General features: G+C 33.9%; 1 protein-coding gene across 2 annotated transcripts in view; it reads left to right on the top strand.

Annotated features, from left to right (window-relative positions):
- The window catches only part of LOC113237070 (nitric oxide synthase-like), an 80344-nt gene that overhangs the window by 44055 nt on the left and 12032 nt on the right, over positions 1-24257 (top strand). For both annotated transcript variants that reach the window (XM_026473329.1, XM_026473328.1), the window contains 5 exons: positions 3203-3345; positions 4758-4920; positions 10024-10115; positions 13200-13341; positions 14364-14506. In XM_026473329.1, coding sequence (XP_026329114.1) covers positions 3203-3345; positions 4758-4920; positions 10024-10115; positions 13200-13341; positions 14364-14506 — 683 coding nt within the window. The remainder of the gene's footprint in view (positions 1-3202; positions 3346-4757; positions 4921-10023; positions 10116-13199; positions 13342-14363; positions 14507-24257) is intronic.

The following is a 24257-nucleotide window of genomic DNA, read 5'->3' as shown; positions in this document are numbered from 1 at the left end:
TCAAATATTACACAAGTATTTACCATATTATCAAGTATCGATTCACTATAGTTTTACAGCCTGTTTATTGCAAATTTTGAATATCAACCGCAGTCTTATTATAATAATATATAAAAACGTATACACTAACTTACCCTTAAATAAATTTGTGACATAAAGACAATAGTGAAGAAAGTTATGCCTATCACTATTTTTCATAAAAAAAAATATTTTTCTTAAACATAAGTTGACATTTCCATAAATGTCGAACACTAAGAAACAATTCCTTCGATCGGGCTGGATTCAGTGATAATATTACACGCTAACTCATACGCAAGAAATTTTTATGGTCGAAGAAAACAAACACAATTACATATTCAATAAGTTTTTTGTTTGTTATAGTCATTAATACAAAGATGGAACAATAAGAATAAATCTTTCGATCCGGATGGATTCGAACCAACGTCTTCCAGCAACCCGTGTCAGGCGCTATGCCAACTGAGCCACGGAACGAACTAGCGGACCTTACGAATTTTTCTTCGTAAGATTCTTGTTTTTGGTTTTTAACGAGTGAACAGAGTGGAGAAAAGCAAAGATTGGCAACAAGCACATAGGAAAATTCGTAAGATCCGCTAACTTGTTCCTTGGCTTAGTTAGCAAAGCATCTGATACGGTTTGCTAGAAGACTTAAATTCGAATCCAGGCGGAGGAATTCATTCTTAATGTTCGATATTTGTATTAATAATTATTACAAACTAGTGGAATAATATTACAAAAATAATTGTATATCATGGTGGTCAAACATCGGGACATTCATACACTTAAAAATTACAACCTATACCATTGTAAAGAATATAATAAATCTTTCAACAAGTCCTAACTTAGTGCTCTATTATTCACGTCACCTTCTAAGAATATCGCTGAAGTTTCATAAAGTAAAGATCTTCATGACAAAAAATTAGTGTCTACATGATAATACGTACAAACCAGAGTTTTTCAATGGTTTGGTAATGCATAATGACGACATGGACCTTCTAACAAAAAACAAATAACAGAGTCATAAATATATTACTTTATTATGTTTAAAGATATAATGCTCTTTGTTATTTTTTGTGACTAAGTGTTAACTAAACTATACGTTGTTATGTGTTCTAAAAAATTTCCGGTAAAGATAAAATATATGAAATATTTCAATTATTGTAAGAAATTAGTCACGATTGTAAGTATTGACTAAAGATTGAATCACTGATATAATTACGATAAGCAATACACATGTCGTGACTTTTGGTAACATCGAGGACATCACTAAAGTTGTCTATGGACTGTCGTTCGTTTCATAATTATATGCATAGGTAAACATCATCGTACTGCTATTTTAGACAACCTACTGGTACTTTGTTACTATATTGCTACTTTAGATATTACGTTGCCACTTTTGATAACATGTGGTTACTTTCGATACCACAACGTTACGTTACCAGTGGTTTGTAAGTATATTAAGAGGAATCCTAAAAAAAGCTTGATCATCGAATCATTATTCTTTTTTCAAATTTAAAGTCAACGACCTCAATGTCCTTACGGTGTACACTGTAGGCGCTGGATGTCCCGGAAGGTCCCGGGTTCGATTCCCGGTAGAACTAATTTGAGAAATGAACTAAATTGGCTATAATTTGGATGTTTTGGGAAGTGCCGTAGAGTGAAATTCGATACTGTGATATTCATAGTACAGGATTTTCCCTAGTTTGAGACAAGGCAATTGGTGTAGTTATAGATTAAATATTCTGGAATGTGTGGCCAGTGGTTTATATAAACATTGTTATCGTAATGAAATCTATTTTTAGCGATGCTCTAAATTTGTCCACGGGTGTAGTAATAATTTAGTAATAATATTTGTTTATTTTCTCCCACATATATTTTTTTAAAGCAATGGAATCGAGCTTAAACTTTAGTCGTTGTGAGAGACAGGTGCCTAAGCTAGGAAAGTCCTGTGTCTTTAGACTCCTGGTCTACAATAGTGCAGTAAGAAAGTACAGTCAACCTAAATTATATAGAGATTTTTATCATAACTGCAAATTCATAATAATAAGAAACAAAACTCGAAATAAATTTGATTTTTAACCCTTGACTTACTTGGTTTATTAATGTAATATTTCAAATAAAACATGGCTCGTGCTTCAGCTGGGAAAATAAAGACGTTGTTTTTCCGGTTAATTTTCGTTATTTGCGTCGGGGGTTTTGATTAGTGGGTTTTCTTTAAGGATATTTTAATTTGTTCTTTAATAAGGATAATAGAATATAAAGGTAGGTAACAAATGCTATTTATTTTCGGTTATAGCTTGAAAGCTGAGGGAAAACTATTTTACATAAGGTTCCGGGTTCGACGCCCTACTGATTAATTTTAGTCGGAGTGTTCTAGGTAGTGCCCCTAGAACAACTTTAGTCACACTGATACTGGGACATCCCTGATTTGTGACTTGCAATAGTGAAATGACACATTTTACAATGACTTTGTTTTTATACAAAGATAATACACTAAACTAGTTCAGGGGGAAAAAGAGCGGTGTTAGTCCAGTTGGAGAACGGTTGCTTCTCAACTGGACGGTTCGAATTCATGTTCATTTCTTCTTAATACCAACCCTATATTTAAATGTTCTATTATTAAATCATACGGAATAATGACTGAAATGATTTTTTTTTTAAATACTACGCAGCAATAAAGCCGCCTGTTTACATTAGCGTTATGAACGTACATTACTCAAAGTTCAATAATTTTATTGCTCTCCATATGTACATAGATGTTACAATCATTTAAGTAAATGGTTAGAGTAGGGTATGACAATATAATTATAACGATACGCCAATTTTATTTTTGGTCATTTTCTGTTATTTTTGTAAACGGCCATATTTATTTACATTAGTAAAGAAATATCCCCAAATTTTGTGGAAAATATAGATATCAATAATGTTGAGGAGAGTTGAATAGTTGATTACTGGTATAAAATTCGTAAAAAAAAAACACAAAATGAAACAAAATAAAAAGAACAGGTCCAAAAAGTAAGTTGGCGTAGGATTCATTGGAGATAATGTTGAGGAGATAAATAATTGATTACTGGTAAATAAAGTCATTTCAATTTTTAATGTGTAATAGAAAATATTTCGTTAATTCACTGTTCGTACATTAAAGAATAATACAATTAAGTAATTCTATACAACTTCTTTACAGAATGCACACTGCACAGAAAGAGTATGCCAGGGCAGTGTGATGAACACTGGAGATACAAGTAGGGGAGAGACGCCACGGTCCTCAGACGAAGTATACGAGGAGGCTCAATCATTCTACAAACAATATTTTGAATCCATACGAAGGTAAATAGTCATCTGTATAAGAAAATAAAACTTCAATTAAAATTGAAAACCCCGACACAAATCAGTGTTCTCCAAATGTCAATAAAGTCTGTAAGCTAACAACTAATCGAGACTATTGTAATGAGCCGATTGTAATTTAGCAGCAGTAGAGGTCCTTGTGAAAGAGTTCGTCCAAGGACGTACTGCCACCTTACCTATTTCTGCCGCCAAGCATTAATGTTAGCATTACTGTGTTCCGGTTTAGAAGGGTGGTGATGCTGGTGTAATTATAGGCACATGGGAACTTGTCAACTTATGTGTCAGGGCGACGGGCTCAGTGGCAATGCCCGTCAGATCTTTGCGATTTAAAGCCATGAGTGGCACTGCAAGTGTTATGGACAGGCGTGTAGCTTACCATCAGGCACACGACTTGTTCGTCTCATCACTTGATATTATAAAAACAAGTCCAAACACGATAGTTCTACTGTAAGTAGCCAAGGAGTCCTATAGTCTGCAGATTGTCTTGGTTACAGTATCAGATCAAAGTTTATTATTGTAATGCTATTTGATTTCCATAGTATACAAATTTCAAATAGATCGGACCAAATTTCAAGTCGATCGGAACAAATTTCAAGTCGATCGGATCAAATTTCAAGTAGATCGGACAAGTGGAAGTAGTATAAAAAATAATTTTATGACTGAGATCTCTATACTAACTTTTTGGTAGCAGTAATGTGGTTTAGAAGGGTAAGGGTGCTGGTGAAATTAGAGGCACATGGAACTGTCAAGTTATGTCTTGGGGTAACAGGTGCAGTCACTGCAACTGTGGCAGTGCCCATAAGATTTTTGTGATTTAAAGCTCTGATATCCGATGATTATCGAAATCCGTGATAACCAATTTCAATAAAAATTCCGTTTCCGTTACGAAAGTGAATGAAATTTAATAAACCGGATTCCGGTAGAATATTTTCTACAAATTTAGATGGGACAACTACTGAGGTACGGGAGTACAAAAAAGTTTCTAGCAAAAAAATAATCCTCGAAATCGATTTAAAAATGTCAGAGTAATTGAGTAAGATATAAAATACATTCGTAGTAAAGTCGGTTAGAAATAGTGAGTATTTATAATACATACACATTTCACGCTGTAGTAGAGAGAGACCACAGCCTTCCATTTGCTACGATCTTGACACGCATCTTTCTCCTCATCATCACGCAACAGTGCTGTAATACATACTCCTCGGTTAAAGGTACTCTTGACCTGGCGTTTCTTTGATTGTGGTAGGTTCGCCTCAGATAGCCCTTACCAACGTCCTCGCTCACACTCGCCTTATAAATCTGTTTCATCAATCATCTTTCATTCATTCTTTCCACATATCCAGACCATTTAAAGCATCCCTTTCTAGATCTTTGATATAATATAATTTTTACAGAGAAAACTCCAAGGCTTATACAAACAGATTGGAAGAAGTGAGAAAAGAATTGAAAGAACACGGAACTTATCAGCTCAAAAGTCCAGAGCTCGTGTTTGCTGCTAAGACCGCGTGGCGGAACGCTCAACGATGTATTGGAAGAATTCAATGGAAGAAAATACAGGTAATGTAGCACATTTATAGACAATAATAAGAAAGCTAGCAAGAAATTATTATACTTAAGCCCGAGTTGAAAATCGAATTCGCATCCTTGGTCTCATAAGGCCACATCTAGTAAATGACAACGTTTCAGGGAAGCGGTTTAAAGATTCGACGACCGAAATTAGTCCACAACTATTTAATGCTTAAATAGGACAATTACAAAATTTCACATATTATGCTGAATGTACTTCATGTAGTTCGTATATTTTTTATGACTTTCATGTGATAACAGCACTTTTGACATATGATCATATGCGTCTTTATTATACGTACGAACGAATTTAGCTTTTAGCAAGAGGAGTAATAGAGATTCTAAATAATCAATACCATACTCTTTGTTTGAATTACATCTAGATTAGTAATTAAAAACAAACTTAAAATTAACGTATTCGGATAGAGCTTCTTTATGTCTATAATTCTAGTTGCTTTGACTGGTATAATGGAAAAATCAAAATTTAATTTGTCTATGATACAATCAAAGACCGATTATACATCAATTGTGCACTTTAATAATAACACAGATAATGTATTGCCCTCCGAACCAGGAAAACAGATGCCACTGACGGCGTTCAAATTAGATTTTCAAAGAAAATTCAACCCACGGTATCAAGGCAAGCATATTTCAAGCAAATTGTTTGCCCCACGAATGAAAAAGTTAAAGATAGGGCCGATTACTCAACCGCAAATAGCGAAATTGGGTTACTGGGGACCCACGACTTGTTTACAATGCGACTAACATATGGCAATATAAAACTATGAACATCTGTCTTCGTTTATTAGCGGTTGAACGACTATTATGAGAATAGCTTGTTTTGGCGATATCTTTAAATAAATTGTTTTCACACAAAAACTTACATGAAAAGTCAAAATCAATTTTAACGAATTTGTGACATAGGTTATCCAAACCACGGCGAATTATATTAAATAACAGCCGTCCAAGGTAAGGTCCCTGGGGAAACACCATTTTTTCATTCTCGTGCCAATGCATCGCCGGTTTTTGGATCCACGAATATGTAAATTTTATACATGCGTATTGCATATGTTATTACATATAATAACCAAATTTTCTGTAGCCGCAATTTAACAAAATTTTTTAAATATACTGCCTGAGTACATAGTTATAATGCCTTTGTAAATTCCACAAAACAGTCGATGAACGTAGTTTTTTTTTATATTTATTTAATAATTACAATAACATTAACACGGTTTTACTTTACACTCTTAAACCTAAACATATTTGCATGAGTGTTGCAACTTCTCTAACATAATATATAAAATAACAATTTTATTAAATGTAAACAATGTATGAAAAAAAAGAAAATATAATGAAGGTATAACGCAATTAATATTAACAAAAAGTTATACAAGCCACCGATCTACCGCCGCTTTACTCGAAATGTGGAATCTTATCACAGGTAATGATATTATGGAATGTTCCATGTAGATCTTCATAAGTATAATGAAATTGAATTTGCGTTTCAAGTGCTTACCTAGGTTGGGAACAGGTGTCGTAGCTTTGTAAATTAGTTTATTTAAAAAAGGTTTGTTGAAGTTTAATTAAAAAAAATGTAATAAATCTGAGCGAATTTCATTGAAGGTAGTCTTGACTAAATACCTGCGTGGGTTGGCTGTGCCCGAAATGAGAGAAATACACAAAATAAACCAAGCTAACGTTGAATATTCACTTACGTGGATTTGCCTAATATTTCCTCGGAATGTTGGAGGGCGTCCCACAGGGACCGATATAAGTGCCCAATTTATTCAAATACTTGAAAACCACACGTAAATTAAGGGAAAATAAGTGTAATAAAATGAATATATTTGGGTACCTTCAACAATAATATAGAGGCATTTTGTTACAATTTGAGTCAGTGTGAAGAAAAGTATTAAACAAATTTAACCTTTGACCAATGAGCCGTTAAATACATTTTGGTTTGAATTCCTCATTGCATTATTAGAGAATGACGCTTTAAGAAACTTTTTAAGCCAATTTAATCTTTAATTACATTACATAAATACAAATTTCAACCAAAAAGCTGGAACACCTTTGCAATTTCCTGTTGAATGCGTATAAAGGCTCTCAAAACTAAACAGTCGGCTAAGAGGTCAGGTAGCTTATGACATCGTCAAATGTACATTGTATTATTAAGGCTGGCTTACGAATGGGATAACATTGTTTAATAGTTTGTCATTGTCGTGCCGCTTGAATATCATGTATGAACATTTTGTATCACATAAAAACGAAAACAAAAAAATACTCAGCACTAAATGATGACGACTAAAATAGGCAAGTGTTCACTACACATACAATGTACGAAAATAGCGAGGTATGGGTTACCGCACACGTGTACAGATTTTTCATTCAAAAACACTAACGTAAATACAATAATAAAAAACCTTAAACAATATAAAAAAAATCATTCTACCGAAATATGTTTTGCATCAAGAATTACAAGACATATGCCTGAATGGAGAAATATATTTCTCACAGATTTCTCACACGGCAAAATAGTCATTAAAAACCAAAAAGAAAGATCTGCAATAAGCATATAGAAAAATTCATAAGGTCCGCTGGTTTATTCTGTGGCTTAGTTGTCATAGCGTCTGACACGGTTTGCTGGAAGACGTAGTTTCGAAATCAGCCGGATCGAAGGATTTTCTTCTTAGCGTTCGATCTTTGTATTAATAATTAATGATATAAATTGTTTGTTATTGATTGTAAATCTTGTTGGCCTCAAGTCGCACTCTTCGTGTAATAAAATAAATTAATATCACGATTCTCTGACAGTTAAGAGAGAGTTAGTCAAGGCGTTGTTTGAATCCAGCTGCATCGAAGAAATTTTTTCTTAGTGTTCGGTCTTTGTATTAATAATTATAACAAAGAAAAGAGATTTTAAATATTTAATTATCAGTTTGTTTTCTTCGAGCAAACTCTTTGCGTATAAGTTAGCATGTACTACTATCACAGAGTTCTGTGATGTACGTGGCCCAGACGGTTGATAGGTGGTTGGTAGGTAGAGAAGTGGACTATATATAGCAAGGACGAATCGGCAGGTAAAAGGCTTGCTGAACAACAGAACTATGCTGCACTGACTTTAGAGGTAGGTTTCGTGCTCGTATGTTGTCCTTAGCAGCGTTCTTCCTCAACTTCCACTAGACAAATGCGGTGGAACGCGTGGCGGATCCGTTGGCGCAGTGGCGGTCAGAGAAGGCTACCAGTTACGACAATGATCACTTGATTTATCACTGCATAGAGTTTAATACAGCACCATAACACAAACGGTATTTCACACACGGCGAATTAAGACTAATCAGAGTGCGTTAAGTCTTTAAATACTGCAGTGAATCTACAAACCTAAACGAGCGTCGAAGGGTGGTCCAAGACGGACGCACGTTATCCTTAATTGTAGCCTGTCCCAACTACGAACTAGTTCACTTGCAGCAGGGTAAAAAGGATAGCAATATAAAATTAAATGGAAAATAAAGGAAATGAGAGTAGGTGATTTTGAGTGAGTGAGTAGGTGACCTTGATATCGGCTCGAACAAGTGGTGTAAAAAAATTTTTGAAAAACATTATTCAACTTTAGAAATTACAGGCACATGGGACTTTGCAACTTGGCGTGGGTGCAAGGCGCAGTGGCAAGTCTCCATAGATTTATGCGATTTAAATATATGAGCGCCAAAGCAACTGGTATGGACAGGCGTATCGTTTACCCCCAGGCGCATGACTTACTTGTTCGTACCATCACTTGACGTGATAAAAAAAAATTAAATGTAGGTCACAAGCAAGCGTGATGAATTAACCTACAAAATAGCATTAGTGGCGCGTCTCTAGCGCTTCAGTAAATTTTTAGTTCAGTTATTGTAACTGCAAAAATGGCGCGTGCGTGTCACGACAATAGAGGCTGCAATTGCGCTTCTAAATATTGTGTGAAAATTAGTAGTGGCAAGGCTGCAATGCATAAGCATTTAATTTGAAGGCGCCCTAATTATTTAGCTTTTAAATTCGTTAATTAAGATTATTGTGTAATCTTTCTCTTACTTATAGGAGTATATAGTTTTCGTTGAATAAATTAATGATAACATACAATTTATTTATTAAACGATTTACAGTACATGTCCTACGTACAACTTATTTGAATGAATACACTTCTTCCATGAGGAGGACGTTGTCCTTTGAAGCGTTTTGCCAGTTTAGTGAAGTTGACTTGTATATTTTGACAACATAAAACCCTCGTAAGGGGCTTTGCTATTTCTTTGGTAACAGCCACATGTAGAACTTTTAATTAGGCGCACACAGCTAAAGACTTGACAACTTTCGAAACGGGACCTCATTACAACTTACAACATCTGGCTTTATGGTACATTTATGTAATCACTCACAACACTAATGGACTTATTTACGTCACAATATACAGTATGAAATTTAAATTCGGACGAACTATGTTAACAGCTTTATCGATCAAAATAGAAAGTTACGTGTATTTATGGTAAATGGAGCTACATATTATATTGAAGCAAAATAAAACAAAAACAATGTGAGTACGTCTAGTAATCTACAGGGTTATTTTTAAAATACGAACAACCTCGGAGAACTATATTACTAACATCATAAATAACAACCTTTGTTCTATGACTTTTGATAATTCGATACATTATATTTTCATACAAAAACAAATAAATTTAAATAGATCGCTCTAAACGGTAATGCTCTGTGCAGGCACCGTCCTTCACGACTACTCCCACCATCGGCTGGGAGTGGTCGTGGATACTTGCAGATTTGAACTTATTCCACCAAATGCAGATCTAAAAAGCGTCAGATAGTAAAACAAAAACTTAAAAGTTTTTGTACGCGTGCTGAGTACAGCGCGCGAACGACACGCGGATAGTCGCACAACGTAATGCACGTGTTCAGCTCACGAGCCTTTCGCAAACAGGCAAATTTGCGGCGCGTTCGCTAGATCTGTGCTCACCCTTAGCATACTTGATGCCTATCTTCAAGTGTATAAAAACATAGAAAGGTTTCAACCGTTATGACCACTGACATTTCAAAAAATTGCTACAGATTTTCGACTGCAGAGAGGTGACGACAGCAAGAGGGATGTTCGAAGCACTTTGCACTCATATTAAGTATGCCACCAATAAAGGAAATATACGGTAAGTAGTCTCCACTTCTCTTGTTCGTCTTTTCGTCATCGCTGAGGCTCGCAAATCAAGACTGTGTCTCTGCTTTGTTGTTAATTGTAAGGGATGGAGTAAAGCATTAAGTCATGCACAATAACGATCAAAATCAATACCGCCGTGGTTAGTTAAAAGGGCGCTTGGGTCAAATCTCAAAACTGAGAAAATAATGTTTAAAGAAATGAAATAAAAAACATCTACTTTTCTGTTGCGGTAACTTCATACCATATTGATCTAGGAAAAAATAAAAATAATGACAGATTGGCCTAGTTTTACTGATCACGGCAGTATACATAACATTTTTTTTAAACAATGTCTAATGCGCCCTTTCAACTAACGGCGGTAGAATAATTAATCGACTAATTACATCATCAATGCGTAGTGGCTTACATCATGTCTTACTTTTGGTTAGGTCGTTAAAACTTGTAGTGCTTCATATTAAAATTAAATACCAAATGTACATTTTTGAGCAAATAACTTAAGTGTTATGCAAATTTTAAACTAATGGTTAAGTGTTTAACTCTTGCCTATTTGTCTACGGTTAACTGTCGTGCGATTAGTGTGTCATTCATGCTACTTATTTTAAAAAACAGAATATAACTATTTAAAATCTGTTAATTTCAAATTTATAATAAATATTTATTATTACAATGGTCGGAACAGGGTGTTCCAAATGAGTAGATAAATGTCTATTATACATATAATGTTTACAAGGAGTACCTAACATAGAGCGGTTAAAACTACAGAACCATAAATACAGTAGAAGTGCTTGTCAAGTGAGCGTGTCAAGTGTGATAACAGTATGTGGAGTTCCATATAATCAAGCTCAGTTCGCCATTTTCGCTTTGTACATACGTTATGGTCGTGTCAATTATCTCGCCTAAGACCTCAAATCGTAGAAAAATGCGTTATTTTGCTACTTGGAATGCAAAAATTATAGTCATACCCATTGACTTAAAAATAAATGGACGACGGGTCTAATACACAAACCACGAAAAAAATGTCCCAAGTCAACCTATTTAAACGTAGTGACATGTAAAGGAATATGAAAAAGCTAAAACGTTGAATTTAAATTGTAATGTCATCGCAGTATTGTCTAATTTTGTTTGCTTCGCTGTGAGTCGAACAAACGAAGACTAAAACGTGAATGACGCTCTGTATACGATTTTGACGCCCTATAAGTTCGGACACTTTTTAGCGCGGACCCGACGTCCATATAATTGTAAGTCAGTGGTCATACCTGTAATATTATCCAGGGTAGTGTTGAATTATTATTAAATCTTATTTTACTTAATTTTATCAAATGTAAATTTGATAAAATAATTTTCTGTTTATCGTAATAATTTTTTTCTTACAAGAAACAAAAGTAAACCTTATGCCACTGCAATATGGATGCTCCTTTTTTGGAGAATAAAGTAAACAAACTCGAATTTTCCTCGATAATCGTTCGTCATCGTTCAACTACTGACCGCTAGATGGCAGCACATTGATTAAAGTTTCAATATATATATAAAAACGCTATAACTTGGAATAATTGAACTTTCAATGATATGCCAACAGGTTAAAATTTCAAAACAGTCCAGAGTTAGTTCATTCTTTTTAAATTAGAAAATACGACCAATCATTATGAACATTTCATAGTGTTTCAAATTACGAATGTCTGAGTTTTGGTGACAGCAGCAGTTCTGGTAGTAATCTAAGCTTAAGGCACTTCCATTTTTTTCCTTCCGTGTTTAAAACCGCCGAATATTAATTAATTACTTTTACGAATTCCGGATTTCCGGAAATAATTTTGTTGCATCGTAAAATAAAACTACTCACTTAGGAAGCTGAAGTTCTATGGGCGCAATGAAAAAAAACGTAGTAGATAATTGATCTTTCATCAAAACTAATATTTTTTATGAGCTTCAAGCAAAAGCTTATGTTAACTAATTGGGATATTACTTATTATTATTAAACAGGGTTATTTGTAAACTACTATCAGCAAAAAGTTCCATGAATTTTACTAATTCGTCAGATTTTGCTTTCAAATATAAAAATAAAACTATTTAAATAGATCACTCCCAACGACGACAACTCTGTGCAAAACGCGGGAGTAGCCAGAGATGACGTTTGCACCTTTAAACTTACTATCTCACTACCAAATACCAGATCGAAAACGTGTCAGACAGTACCAAAAAACTTGAAACTTTATTTTTGGTAAATTTATCGTGCTTTGTCGAAAGTCACGGAAAAAAAGGTGTTACTTACGATGTTACTAATCTAGGTCTACGAATCTATATTATATATTATTCTATATTATTATTATACATTATATATTTAATCTACGACTTCACTTAATTTCGTTATAAATTCGAAAAAGTGATTAATTAATCTTTGGTGGTTTTAACCGCCCGATGTCATTCCTTGTATATGTATGCAGATATTTATTTTCTCATTTGGAACACTATTCCGACAGTAGATTAAAAGTAACCTTCAATTGTATGTTTAATATTTCGCAAAACAACAGATACAACGTATCTGAGAAGTATTGTGCATTTATACATTTGTGAAGTTAATTCAAATAGAATAAAAATGGAAGTAATTTTAATTTGCTACTCTGCGAACCCAGTGGAGGTTAAATCATGCAAAATAGCCACGCTTTCATTGAATATTTTTTCATGAAATTAATTTTCCCGCCCTGCTTCCGCATTAAATAAATAAATAATGATTATTAATTCAAATAAAGAATTTGCTAATTAATTCAAATAGAAAACTATATTTTTATTTGTCAAAAATGTTTCGGTGACATTTTTAGTATCTAATTAACAATATTGTAATATGCTTAGCTAAATAAATTTTGGTGTGACTAAAATGAGTAATTACTAATTTTCAAAAGTTATTAAGGGGAAGATAGAAGTACAAAGGAGACCGAAAACAACATTAATCGTGTTGTTTAAACACAGTACTCTTGTCCGTGTAGCATATTCTACATTCAGTTATTCAGATATTTGTCATTTATACTTTAATACCGCACGGTGTTTTCGGCTAACCCAATTTTAATCATAAACTGTACCACAGGGCAGCAATAACCATCTTTCCCCAAAGGACTGATGGCAAACACGACTACAGAATATGGAACCATCAACTCATCGCCTATGCTGGTTATGTTGAGGAAGACGGGTCTATACTTGGTGATCCCGCTCGGGTAGAATTCACTGAGGTGAGAAGGGGTCCAAACATTATAGTTGGTTTAATTATAATCACTTTCCATCTTCCCGATTCAAATATGTATATACAAAAATTACGATTTTGTAGTTTGCGTCATATATAAATAGTACGTTATTGCAGAGGCCCGGTAGTAAGGGATTGCTGGACGAGTATGAGTTACAAGGGCGAGCGCCAGCGCGCCCTTGTATTAATACGAGTCAAGCGATCTCCGTTCCCGCCGAGTCACGTGTAGCATTTTTCTCAAACAATGTGAGGAAATAATAAAAGAGAAGAATAAAAGACTAATAGAAAAATATTAATTATTAATTTAATTATTATTATTTAATGTCTTCGGACAATCGCTAAAAGAAAATGTTATTGTTTTTCCTGGCACATTAATAGTAGTCTGCTGAACTTCTGATAATGTGTTTGAATGTGCATCTATTACTCTAATTTCATTATTGCTCTTCTCACTAGCACTCATTCTCGCGACCAATAACCTTATATCCAAATACAAAAAATACGTAAAAGCAAAAGAATACTAAAACACTTTAGTTTAAATGTTTTTTTATTTTTTTTTTAAAGTAAGCGGTACAGCCAGGTTTTTTAATTCTTGCAACCATGAACACTGAGCAGTTGGCTGTATGAGTTTTCATTTTGCCTGTTTATATAGTTCTTGATTAGTAACTAGATTTAAAAGTTTAGAGAAGTGGACAGTAATGAATGTTCATACGTACCTTGCAGGCCTTGGCCGGGAAGAAGTCACACGGACCTTAAATGACAAACTTTCTGCGTTCATTTTTTGAAAGTAATGCAAACATTTCGGAGCATGTTTGAGAAAGAAATACTTACTTACTTCGCTGGCTCTATTTTATAACAGTTGGGAGAGATTCAGTCAAGGCGCTGGTTTTCTTTGTGTTCGATCGTTGTTTTAATAATTACTTTACAACAACTAGTGGAAACATTGTGATTTTCAATATTAGTGTAAAAACGTTGACCAAAGTTTAAATTTCAAACAAATAATGAATATTTCAGATATGCATTAAATTAGGCTGGAAGCCAGCTCAACGGACCGCATGGGATGTACTACCATTAGTACTATCGGCAGATGGAAAAGATCCCGAATTCTTCGAATTACCACGTGACATTATTATGGAAATCAACTTAGAACATCCTCTGTAAGTATTTTTTTCAGAACACACATTGCGTATTTACTTGAATTAAAACGGTATACCAAAATATGCGTATAAACACGCACAAAACCTTATTATTTTAGAAGCTACGCACATATTCAAAATATTCTAAATAAACTCAGTCGTAGATTGTAATATATATTTGCTTATAAAATTAGTTTCTCGATTCTTATTAGTCTTGCCATACTAATAAACCTACAAGAAATATTTATGATAATGGTTTCCAAACAGGCACATATTATTACGGGTTCTAAATGAATTTGCAAATAGTATAAGTGACATATCTGTGTCTCTTTGTATATGAACATTTTTCTCCTTGAAAATACTTAACACAATTTATGAAATTCAATTGACACGTACTTTAAGCTATAAGTATGGCATTTACGAGGTACAGTCCGAAAGAAAACGTAATAAAGAGTAATTCAATGCCTTATGGAATTTGCATTCGAAAAGAGCTGTGGTAGCCCAGTAGGAGAACGGTTGTTTCTTAATTTAGAAGTTGACAGTTCGAATACCGGTAGCGGCATGTATCTATGATTTTAGTTTACATGACACATTTGTGTAGGAAAACATCGTGAAACGTGCATGCCGAAGATCGTTTCCAATGCTTGGAAAATGTATTATAAAGGTCTCCAATTCCCATTATGCCAATATGGCTTAGCCTAGCCCAAACCATCTTCTTAAAGAAGATTCGTGGCCAGTAATTGCACGTAATGGCTCGGTAACGGTGATTACGGGTGGGTATATAAGAACTAAGGAATATATGACTTATAAACTCTCGGTACTGCCATCAAAATGCGGGTGGATAAATCGGCCTCTTGTATGAGGAAGAGAAGACTGCAAAGCAAGGCGCGTTAAGAGTTACCTCAGCTTCAATCCAAATTTTTCCCGTGAATCGGTTCTATTGCGCGGGTCGAGCAGCAGGGGCTTTATTTCAAAATTTATTTTTTTACATATGAATTGAAAGCCATTTGAAAAATGTACATTCAGTCAAAAAAGTATCGGGAATGGATGATTTGTTTATGGTTCCAAATTCAAATTTTTGTTTTTTTGTAGTTGTTAGATTGGCACAACTGTTTTCCATTTTGGCGCGGAGTTGGAGTTGCATCTGTTATTTATATAAAATACAGTGCTGGTTTTAGTAATATCATATATAGTGTGTATTGCGAATTTCATAATGGACAAAAATATCGAACAAAGAGTTTGTCTTAATTCGCGAGAATTCGCGGCGAGAACTGAACTCAATTCCGGAAGCAGCGTTTAAAAAATGTTTTGATGAATGGATTATTCGTTGGCGCAAGTGTATCGTTTCTAAAGGAGCATACTTTGAAGGTGATAAAATAAATTTGGATGAATAATAGACATTTTGTGTATTATTGATCTTTTCCCGGTACTTTCTTGACAGAGTAGTATATCATTTACTGCATATACGTCTTCTATTTAGTTCAGATGATATTCAAAAAATCTTTTGTGTATTGACTACAGCGGTTTTCTTGTAAAATTTCGATGTTTGTATTTTTTTAATGAATATTTTTGGGAATGGTGTTTTCACACCATATGATAATCAGTGTATATAATTTCACTGTATATTTTTTCCAAAGTGATTGATTCAACGTATGCCGAACCAACCAAAACTATTGGAGGTTGTATCGATCTTAACGAATAAGTATCTTAAAGGATACTTAGTCAAAATTCAAATAATATAACCATTCGAAATGAACCCATCATGCATCCTAGAGACATTTGGTGTTCCTAACGATGTTGGTAAAAATAGATATTTTTTAATTTTTATAATTCTTGGTACCTTTTTATAAATTTTAAAAATAGCGAATGAAAACAGCTGTTGGACACACCGAGTGTTTCTAGGGCGTGTGACAGGACAACGAATTATTGTTTTTGGAACAAAAAAAATCAAATCAAAATAAATCAAAGTTTCGGGCTCTTCACTGGTCGCATGGTCACAACTGATTGTGACAAATTAAAATTTAAAATAAAAAGAATAAAAATATTGAATTCTTATTATTTTAAATTTAGAATCTTTAGAAAAATATCTTGAAAAGCTTACGAATTGCTGGCTCTAATATGATTGCGAAATCTTGAGCCCGTGTAATTTCGAAACTACGTAATTTAATAGAAAACAAGCGACGACCCTTATCATTTTGATGATATTAGTTTGTACATGGTCATCTGTACTGTATGTCATTGACTTCGATTAGTTAATATTCAAAGTGGAATCAAACTTCGTTTGCATGGTAGCGCTCGCGTGTCGGTTTTTTCCCCTAGTTACCCGTACATAACCAAGTTACATTACCAGCACTTCGCCAAATGGTTTTTACATGGTTACTGACGACATGATTACCCCAAGTTACAGATTTCTAACCACGGTGTGACTTCTTTATATTTTCGATACGATGTTTCAAAATGGTTACACCTATTGCATGGTCAGAGTTTGACTGGACTTTTTATTTATTGATTTATTGTATAGGAAAGCCGACATGATGCATACACAACAACAAATACAAATAAATATATATAATAAGTAAGGGATTGCTGGACTAGTATGAGGTACAGCGAGGTCTACAAGCAATCTCCGTTCTCGCCGAGGCTTATATAGTGTTATACTTATTTATAATTATAATGATATAGTTTTCTCAAACAATGCGAGGAAATAATAGAAGACCAACGAGAAGAAGATGTATAATAAAAAAGTTAAAAAAATGTTAATTAAAATTAAAAGTAATATTTGACATAGTTTTTCCAAGCACATTTAATAACGTCTGTTGAACGTCTGATGATGCGGTTTTTTGTGTATCCATAATTATTTATTTTCGTTATCGCTCTTCTCACTAGCACTTATTTTCGCGACGAACATAGAAAAAAGGCCAAAAAAAAACAGAAAAGAATACCAAAACATTTTAGTTTATTTTACCACCTTTTTAAAAAAATAATAATAAGCGGTGGAGGTAGGTACTTTTAATAACACTTGGCAGTTCGCTGTACGAGTTTTTCTTTTGTCTTTTTACGTAAGTCATTATTAGTAGGTGGATTTTAAAAATTCAGTAAAGTGGACAGCTTTGGATTTTCATACTTACTTTGAAGGCCTTGGCCGGGAAGTAATCGCATGGTCCCTAAATGACAAACTCTCCGTGTTCGTTTTTTGAAGGTAATGTGACAACAAACATTTCCGAACATGTTTGACATAATTAATTTAATTATAAAGGAATATTATTAACAGCGTCAGCCAAAGCGTCTAAGAAGATTTAAAATTAAACTTAAAGATAAAGTAAAATTTAAATATAACACATACGATTGAAAATAGTACTTAAAACTAAACAAACCAAAGAAAGCGATAAATACAGACTACAAAATTGACTACAATCTAACCCTCATCTTAAATTTACAAAACGATTTAACAGTGGATACAACCTCAAATGGCTTTAGTTGATTCCGCTTAACTTTGGAAAAAAAATTATAGTAAAATTGAGAATGTATATTGATTAGTATATGGTGTGAAAACACGATTTTTAAAAACTTTCACGATAGAAAAAACACAAACGTACCTCGAAATTGTACAAGAAAACCGTTATAGGTAATGTCCTATTGAATATACTAACAATTTTTTTCCTATATCACCTGAACTAAATAGAACACATGTAATATACGCTCTACGATATAGATTTTTCAAATGGCTTTAATTTCGTTTGTAAAAAAGAACCTCAAATAAAGCCAGTGTCCCTGCTGCTCGACCAGCACAATAGAACCGACTTAGTACGGGAAAAAAAATGAAGTCGAGCTGAGATATTCTCGACTCTTAAGACAGCTGAGACGATATATTCAACTCATAATTTGCAACTTTACAATTAAATAAAAAAAGTAAAAATACAATAAACGTTGTAAATTCATATCGCGGTAAGGAACCTGTAAGGGTTTCTGAGTGTTCGATCTTTGTGTTAATAATTATAACAAACTAGTGTAGTAATTTCACTTGAAAAATAATTGAATATCAATTCAATAAAATTTAAATACAATGAATAGCGACATCTCTAGCTGTAAAGGTATCTAACTGGGTGACGAAATACTTAAGATTTCCATAGATGGCGCTACGGCTAAAAAGCCGTGGAAAACCCCAAATATAAAGACACGACAACAAACATAGAAAAATTTGTGTGTTCGTTCCGTGGCTTAGTTGGTATAGCGTCTGACACGATATATTAGAAGGATTTTTTTTGAGGGTTCGACTTTGTATTAATAATTATAACCTGTAAGGGTTTCACCACATTTATCTACACGGAATCGCATTAAGCCCGTCAGAAAAAGCTTTAAGTCCACGCAATCCTAAAATCGATTAAAATTTGATCATTTGTTAAAACTATTAGCAGAACAAAATTTAGAATTTTCAAATTAAAAGTATTATCCAAGCGACCTTTGGATATTCAACTCAGTAAAAGTCAAATAGTCTTGTTTTCGTAGGTAAGCAATTTACACTTGGAATCGTCATATTGACACGTTTCTTGTGATGCATTTCAAGTTACAAACAATACGTGAGTGCATCAAAATATAATGTACGACCCCTTTGAAACTTATAGATATTTTTTAATTTGCACGTGTAAGCTATATCGTTTTTATTTACTTGCACGTATGAGTAAAGAAAATAGAGACTTCATGCATGTGGTACCGGGTGACTTTTTAGCACAAAATTTGTATAGGACGTATACGTCACATGATAATACTCTAATTCTCTAAAGAATTCTCAAATTCGTCCAAAAGATGATCTTCACCATCACTTTCTTCTAGAATTTTTCATATTTCTTCCGGCGCAGACAGCGTAATCAGTTTACTTTGTGGTTTTGAGGGTACATGATAAACGTCGACTTTGTATAATATTTAACGATTTATAACAAACTTTCACTAGCCTCTTCTATCTTTTCAAGGCATAGACTAAACATAGACCATAGAGATTTTAGAAAAATCTGTCAAAATTACTATTATTAAACGAGCATGAATTATATATTGAATGCATTAAGTAGAATTATTTATTTAATAAAGAATAAAATTATTAAATTATATTTTTGTTATAAGCGGATTAATTATAAAAAATACAAATCATAAAACAAATAATAAACCGAATAAAATTAAGAAACTACCACTGCGTGCATCATATATGTAGCATCAAGTAAAGAACTCATACGAGCGTGTGTTAGAAAAAAATCATATTTGTGTCTACTAATTACTAGATTCTATTATAAAGATGTTAAACTTCTATGAAATTGAAAAGCATAATTTTAGTAAACCAAATTTATTTCCATTAGAGGGTAGTACAAAATTAGATGTACATAGTAAAAATTGCTTGCGAACTAATTTTAAAAACAAAATGAAAAGCAATACTTTCAAAAACATGACTCAGTTTTAATTTATAAAGTTGGTACAAAACAATATTGTTTATAATTTAATTGTTTAATTGTAGTAAATAAATAATTTGAGAAACAGGATAAACAAAGTAAAAGTTTAAATTATGGCTGTGCTAGAAAAAGGAAATTAATTAAAATTCGACAAGTTAAAACAACAACTACTTATAAAGGATTTCAAGACTAATCACACATTTAGGTACATAAACTATGCCAATGCGTAGTAGCAATAATTTACATTATTGCTACCAAGCAGAGAGACCATACTTATATTTACACAACACAATTAGACAGTAGCAATAGAACAAGTTACAAAGCAGGTAGGTACTTAACTTTAGCTGGTTCTCGGTTCGGCACTTTTTTCCGCCTCCTCCAGCTTTACATTCCTTTTTATACCTTTCAAAACCTCCTTTAAAATTCCTTCATACATACATACTATTTTGACCAATCACAAAATAATTATCGTTTACATTTGTACAGTGCTGACGAGAATGAAAGCTTTTACCTAACAAGTTGTTGAAACATATTTTAAGAACTATCACAGTTATAGGAACCTCATAGGTTGTCTTAATTAAGCAAATATCATTAATTTTATACACCATAATACCGTCCAATCACAGAGCAGTATTTCTTGACTCACTTGGTTGAGCATAAGTAGTAAATGTTATGCATTACAAAGGTATAAAGTAACAAAGGCAATACATATTTAATTACTGTAATAATTATATAAATCTCGTAATTATCTTAATTTTGCAAATTTCATCAATTTTATATACCATAATATCGTCCAATCACAGAGCAGCATTGTTCAGTACACTTGGTTGAACATTGAATAAATATTATACAGTACTAAGATATAAAGTAAAAACTTCAAGAATATTTTAATGAGTGTAGCCACTATATATACACGTCGTAGTTATCATATTTCACAAAATATAATTAATTTTACATACCATAATATAACAGCAAAATGGAATTTGATCAAAAAGGCAACCTTTCAAAATGCATTGGTGAAACTATAACAGATACATTGTGATGTATTTCAGATAGTCATTATTAATTCAAACGAGAATTATGAAACCATTAAAATGACTGAATATTATGTATTTTAGGAAAGTAACCTTATTTCACAAGTTTCGTTTAAAATAAGGGACTTACAGAGGCATCTATATTTTTTTTACGAGAAACCTGGTGGCCATACTTATAAATTTAACATGGAATTTATAGATGGCGTTAGTTAACGCCCAATTATATTGACTATAAAATATAAATACTACCTATCATGTGCATCACATGTGTAGCACTTGGGAAAAACGTGAAAATGGGATGAGGATTTTTGAAAATAATTTTTCTGTCCATGAATGTAACAATATATATGTATATACCAATTTCAACAAATTTGAAAAAAAATTGCACGTGAGGGGTCCATTTCTGATTTCGAGCTGCAGAGGGAACGTGTTAAACAGCTTCTCATCCGTAAGGCAGATTCCCTTAAGAAGAATGAAAGCAAGAAAGTCTAGGGATTCTTCTTTGTAAATAAACATTTGTGTAGATTATCATTTGCAATATTTATTTCAAATATCCTTGATCGAAACAACCTCCAATAGCTAAATGCGGTCACTGCCATGGATTTACATTATCCAAGTTCTTAAATAACCTTTACAGAAGCTGTAAGTAACCTTTAGTATAAAGTATCGAAAAATTTCTTTGGCTCGGTGGGACTTGAATTGTAGCATTCCTCTTACCAACTGAGCCACAGGTCAAGTTAACGAGCTGTTGAAATTCTCCCATGACTTTTTGTCATAGATCTTTCTACTGGCTTTCGGCATTCGTCACCTCTAGTGATATCTAGCGAGAGATTTTTAAAAAGCCTTTTCACCGCAGCCCATCTTTACAGATGCCTCAACTGACGTAGATGTCGCATTTTGATCGAATGTTTCATTGGATTTTTTTAATAACTTACAAATTTTTTATTTAATAAAAATCTCGTGAATGTTAATTTTGAATGTCAACCGGAATCTTATTATATATTCAGCCGATTCCGCTTTAACTAGTGTGGTGATCCCCTAATTAGTGATAATCATTCATTTCACCTTCTCGTAGAGGTTCTACGACGATGTAATAGGGGTTAAAGTATGAAATTGCCGATTTGTACTGAAAATCTAAATTGTTTATTTTTTAAATTTTTAACAAATTTATTTCATCAAAATAGTTGCCATTATTATCTATACATTGCTGCCATCTAATGGGAAGGTTATTAATGCCTTTGCGATAGAACTCCGACGATCTAGACTGCACAAACTGTGTGAAAGCATTTTGTACTGCCTCCTGGGAAGAAAACTTCTTGTCACGTAGATAATTGTCCAAATCACGAAAAAAATGGTAGTCCGTTGGAGCAAGGTCTGGTGAATACGGAGGATGACGAATGGTTTCTAACTGCAGTTCCTGAAGGGTCAAAATGGTTTCTCGTGCTATGTGAGGTGTCGCGTTGTCGTGGAGCAATAATGGTGAAGATCGATTCATGAGTCGGGGCTGTTTTACTGCTAGTTTTGTCAACATGGTTCGGAGTTCGGCACAATAGACATCTGCCGTTATTGCTTGACCAGATCGGAGAAAACTATAGTGAATAACACCATGCTGAGACCACCAAACAGTTACCATTACCTTTTTATTGGTAAGTTTTGCTTTAGGACACTGTTGTGGCATTTGACCTGGGGTCAGCCATTGCATTTTTCTTTTCCGGTTATCATAAAGAATCCACTTTTCATCACATGTTACAATTCGATCCAATATTCCTTCATTTCTGTACCGGTTCAACAAGGCAACACAAGTTTCAACACGCGTTTCTTTCTGCAGATCAGTCAAATCATGAGGCACCCATTTTTCGTATTTTTTTATTTTATTGGTTTGACGCAAGTGAGTCAATATTGTGGGTAAGGTAACGTTAAACCATGCCGCTAATTCCTGGGTAGTTTGACTAGGATCGGCTTCCACTATCTCTCTTAATTCATCGTTATTCACCTGTGTGGGCGGTCTTCCTCGTGCCTCGTTCTTTAAGTCGAAATTTCCATCACGAAAGCGTTTAAACCAAAATCGCATGGTGCGTTCATTAGTAGACTCCTAGAAAGATGGATACTGCGAAAATTCGAGTGATTTTTGAATACGAGTTCCGACGCGGTACTAACGCGGCAGAAACAGCCCGCAATATCAATGCTGCGTTTGGAGAGGAGTCTACTAATGAACGCACCATGCGATTTTGGTTTAAACGCTTTCGTGATGGAAATTTCGACTTAAAGAACGAGGCACGAGGAAGACCGCCCACACAGGTGAATAACGATGAATTAAGAGAGATAGTGGAAGCCGATCCTAGTCAAACTACCCAGGAATTAGCGGCATGGTTTAACGTTACCTTACCCACAATATTGACTCACTTGCGTCAAACCAATAAAATAAAAAAATACGAAAAATGGGTGCCTCATGATTTGACTGATCTGCAGAAAGAAACGCGTGTTGAAACTTGTGTTGCCTTGTTGAACCGGTACAGAAATGAAGGAATATTGGATCGAATTGTAACATGTGATGAAAAGTGGATTCTTTATGATAACCGGAAAAGAAAAATGCAATGGCTGACCCCAGGTCAAATGCCACAACAGTGTCCTAAAGCAAAACTTACCAATAAAAAGGTAATGGTAACTGTTTGGTGGTCTCAGCATGGTGTTATTCACTATAGTTTTCTCCGATCTGGTCAAGCAATAACGGCAGATGTCTATTGTGCCGAACTCCGAACCATGTTGACAAAACTAGCAGTAAAACAGCCCCGACTCATGAATCGATCTTCACCATTATTGCTCCACGTCAACGCGAGACCTCACACAGCACGAGAAACCATTTTGACCCTTTAGGAACTGCAGTTAGAAACCATTCGTCATCCTCCGTATTCACCAGACCTTGCTCCAACGGACTACCATTTTTTTCGTGATTTGGACAATTATCTACGTGACAAGAAGTTTTCTTCCCAGGAGGCAGTACAAAATGCTTTCACACAGTTTGTGCAGTCTAGATCGTCGGAGTTCTATCGCAAAGGCATTAATAACCTTCCCATTAGATGGCAGCAATGTATAGATAACAATGGCAACTATTTTGATTAAATAAATTTGTTAAAAATTTAAAAAATAAACAATTTAGATTTTCAGTACAAATCGGCAATTTCATACTTTAACCCCTATTATTTACGTCACACGTGTAGCTGAAAATTGTATGAACTAAGTACCTATTATATATATTGTAACGTTATACCTCTTAGCTTCGTAAATCGACTACAATCACAGTGA

This window comes from Hyposmocoma kahamanoa, unplaced genomic scaffold (assembly GCF_003589595.1).
Source record: "Hyposmocoma kahamanoa isolate Upper Pololo Valley unplaced genomic scaffold, ASM358959v1 93, whole genome shotgun sequence".
In the NCBI taxonomy this organism is placed as follows: domain Eukaryota; kingdom Metazoa; phylum Arthropoda; class Insecta; order Lepidoptera; family Cosmopterigidae; genus Hyposmocoma; species Hyposmocoma kahamanoa.
The sequence above is the reverse complement of the archived record's forward strand: the minus strand, read 5'-3'. Positions and strand labels throughout refer to the sequence as shown.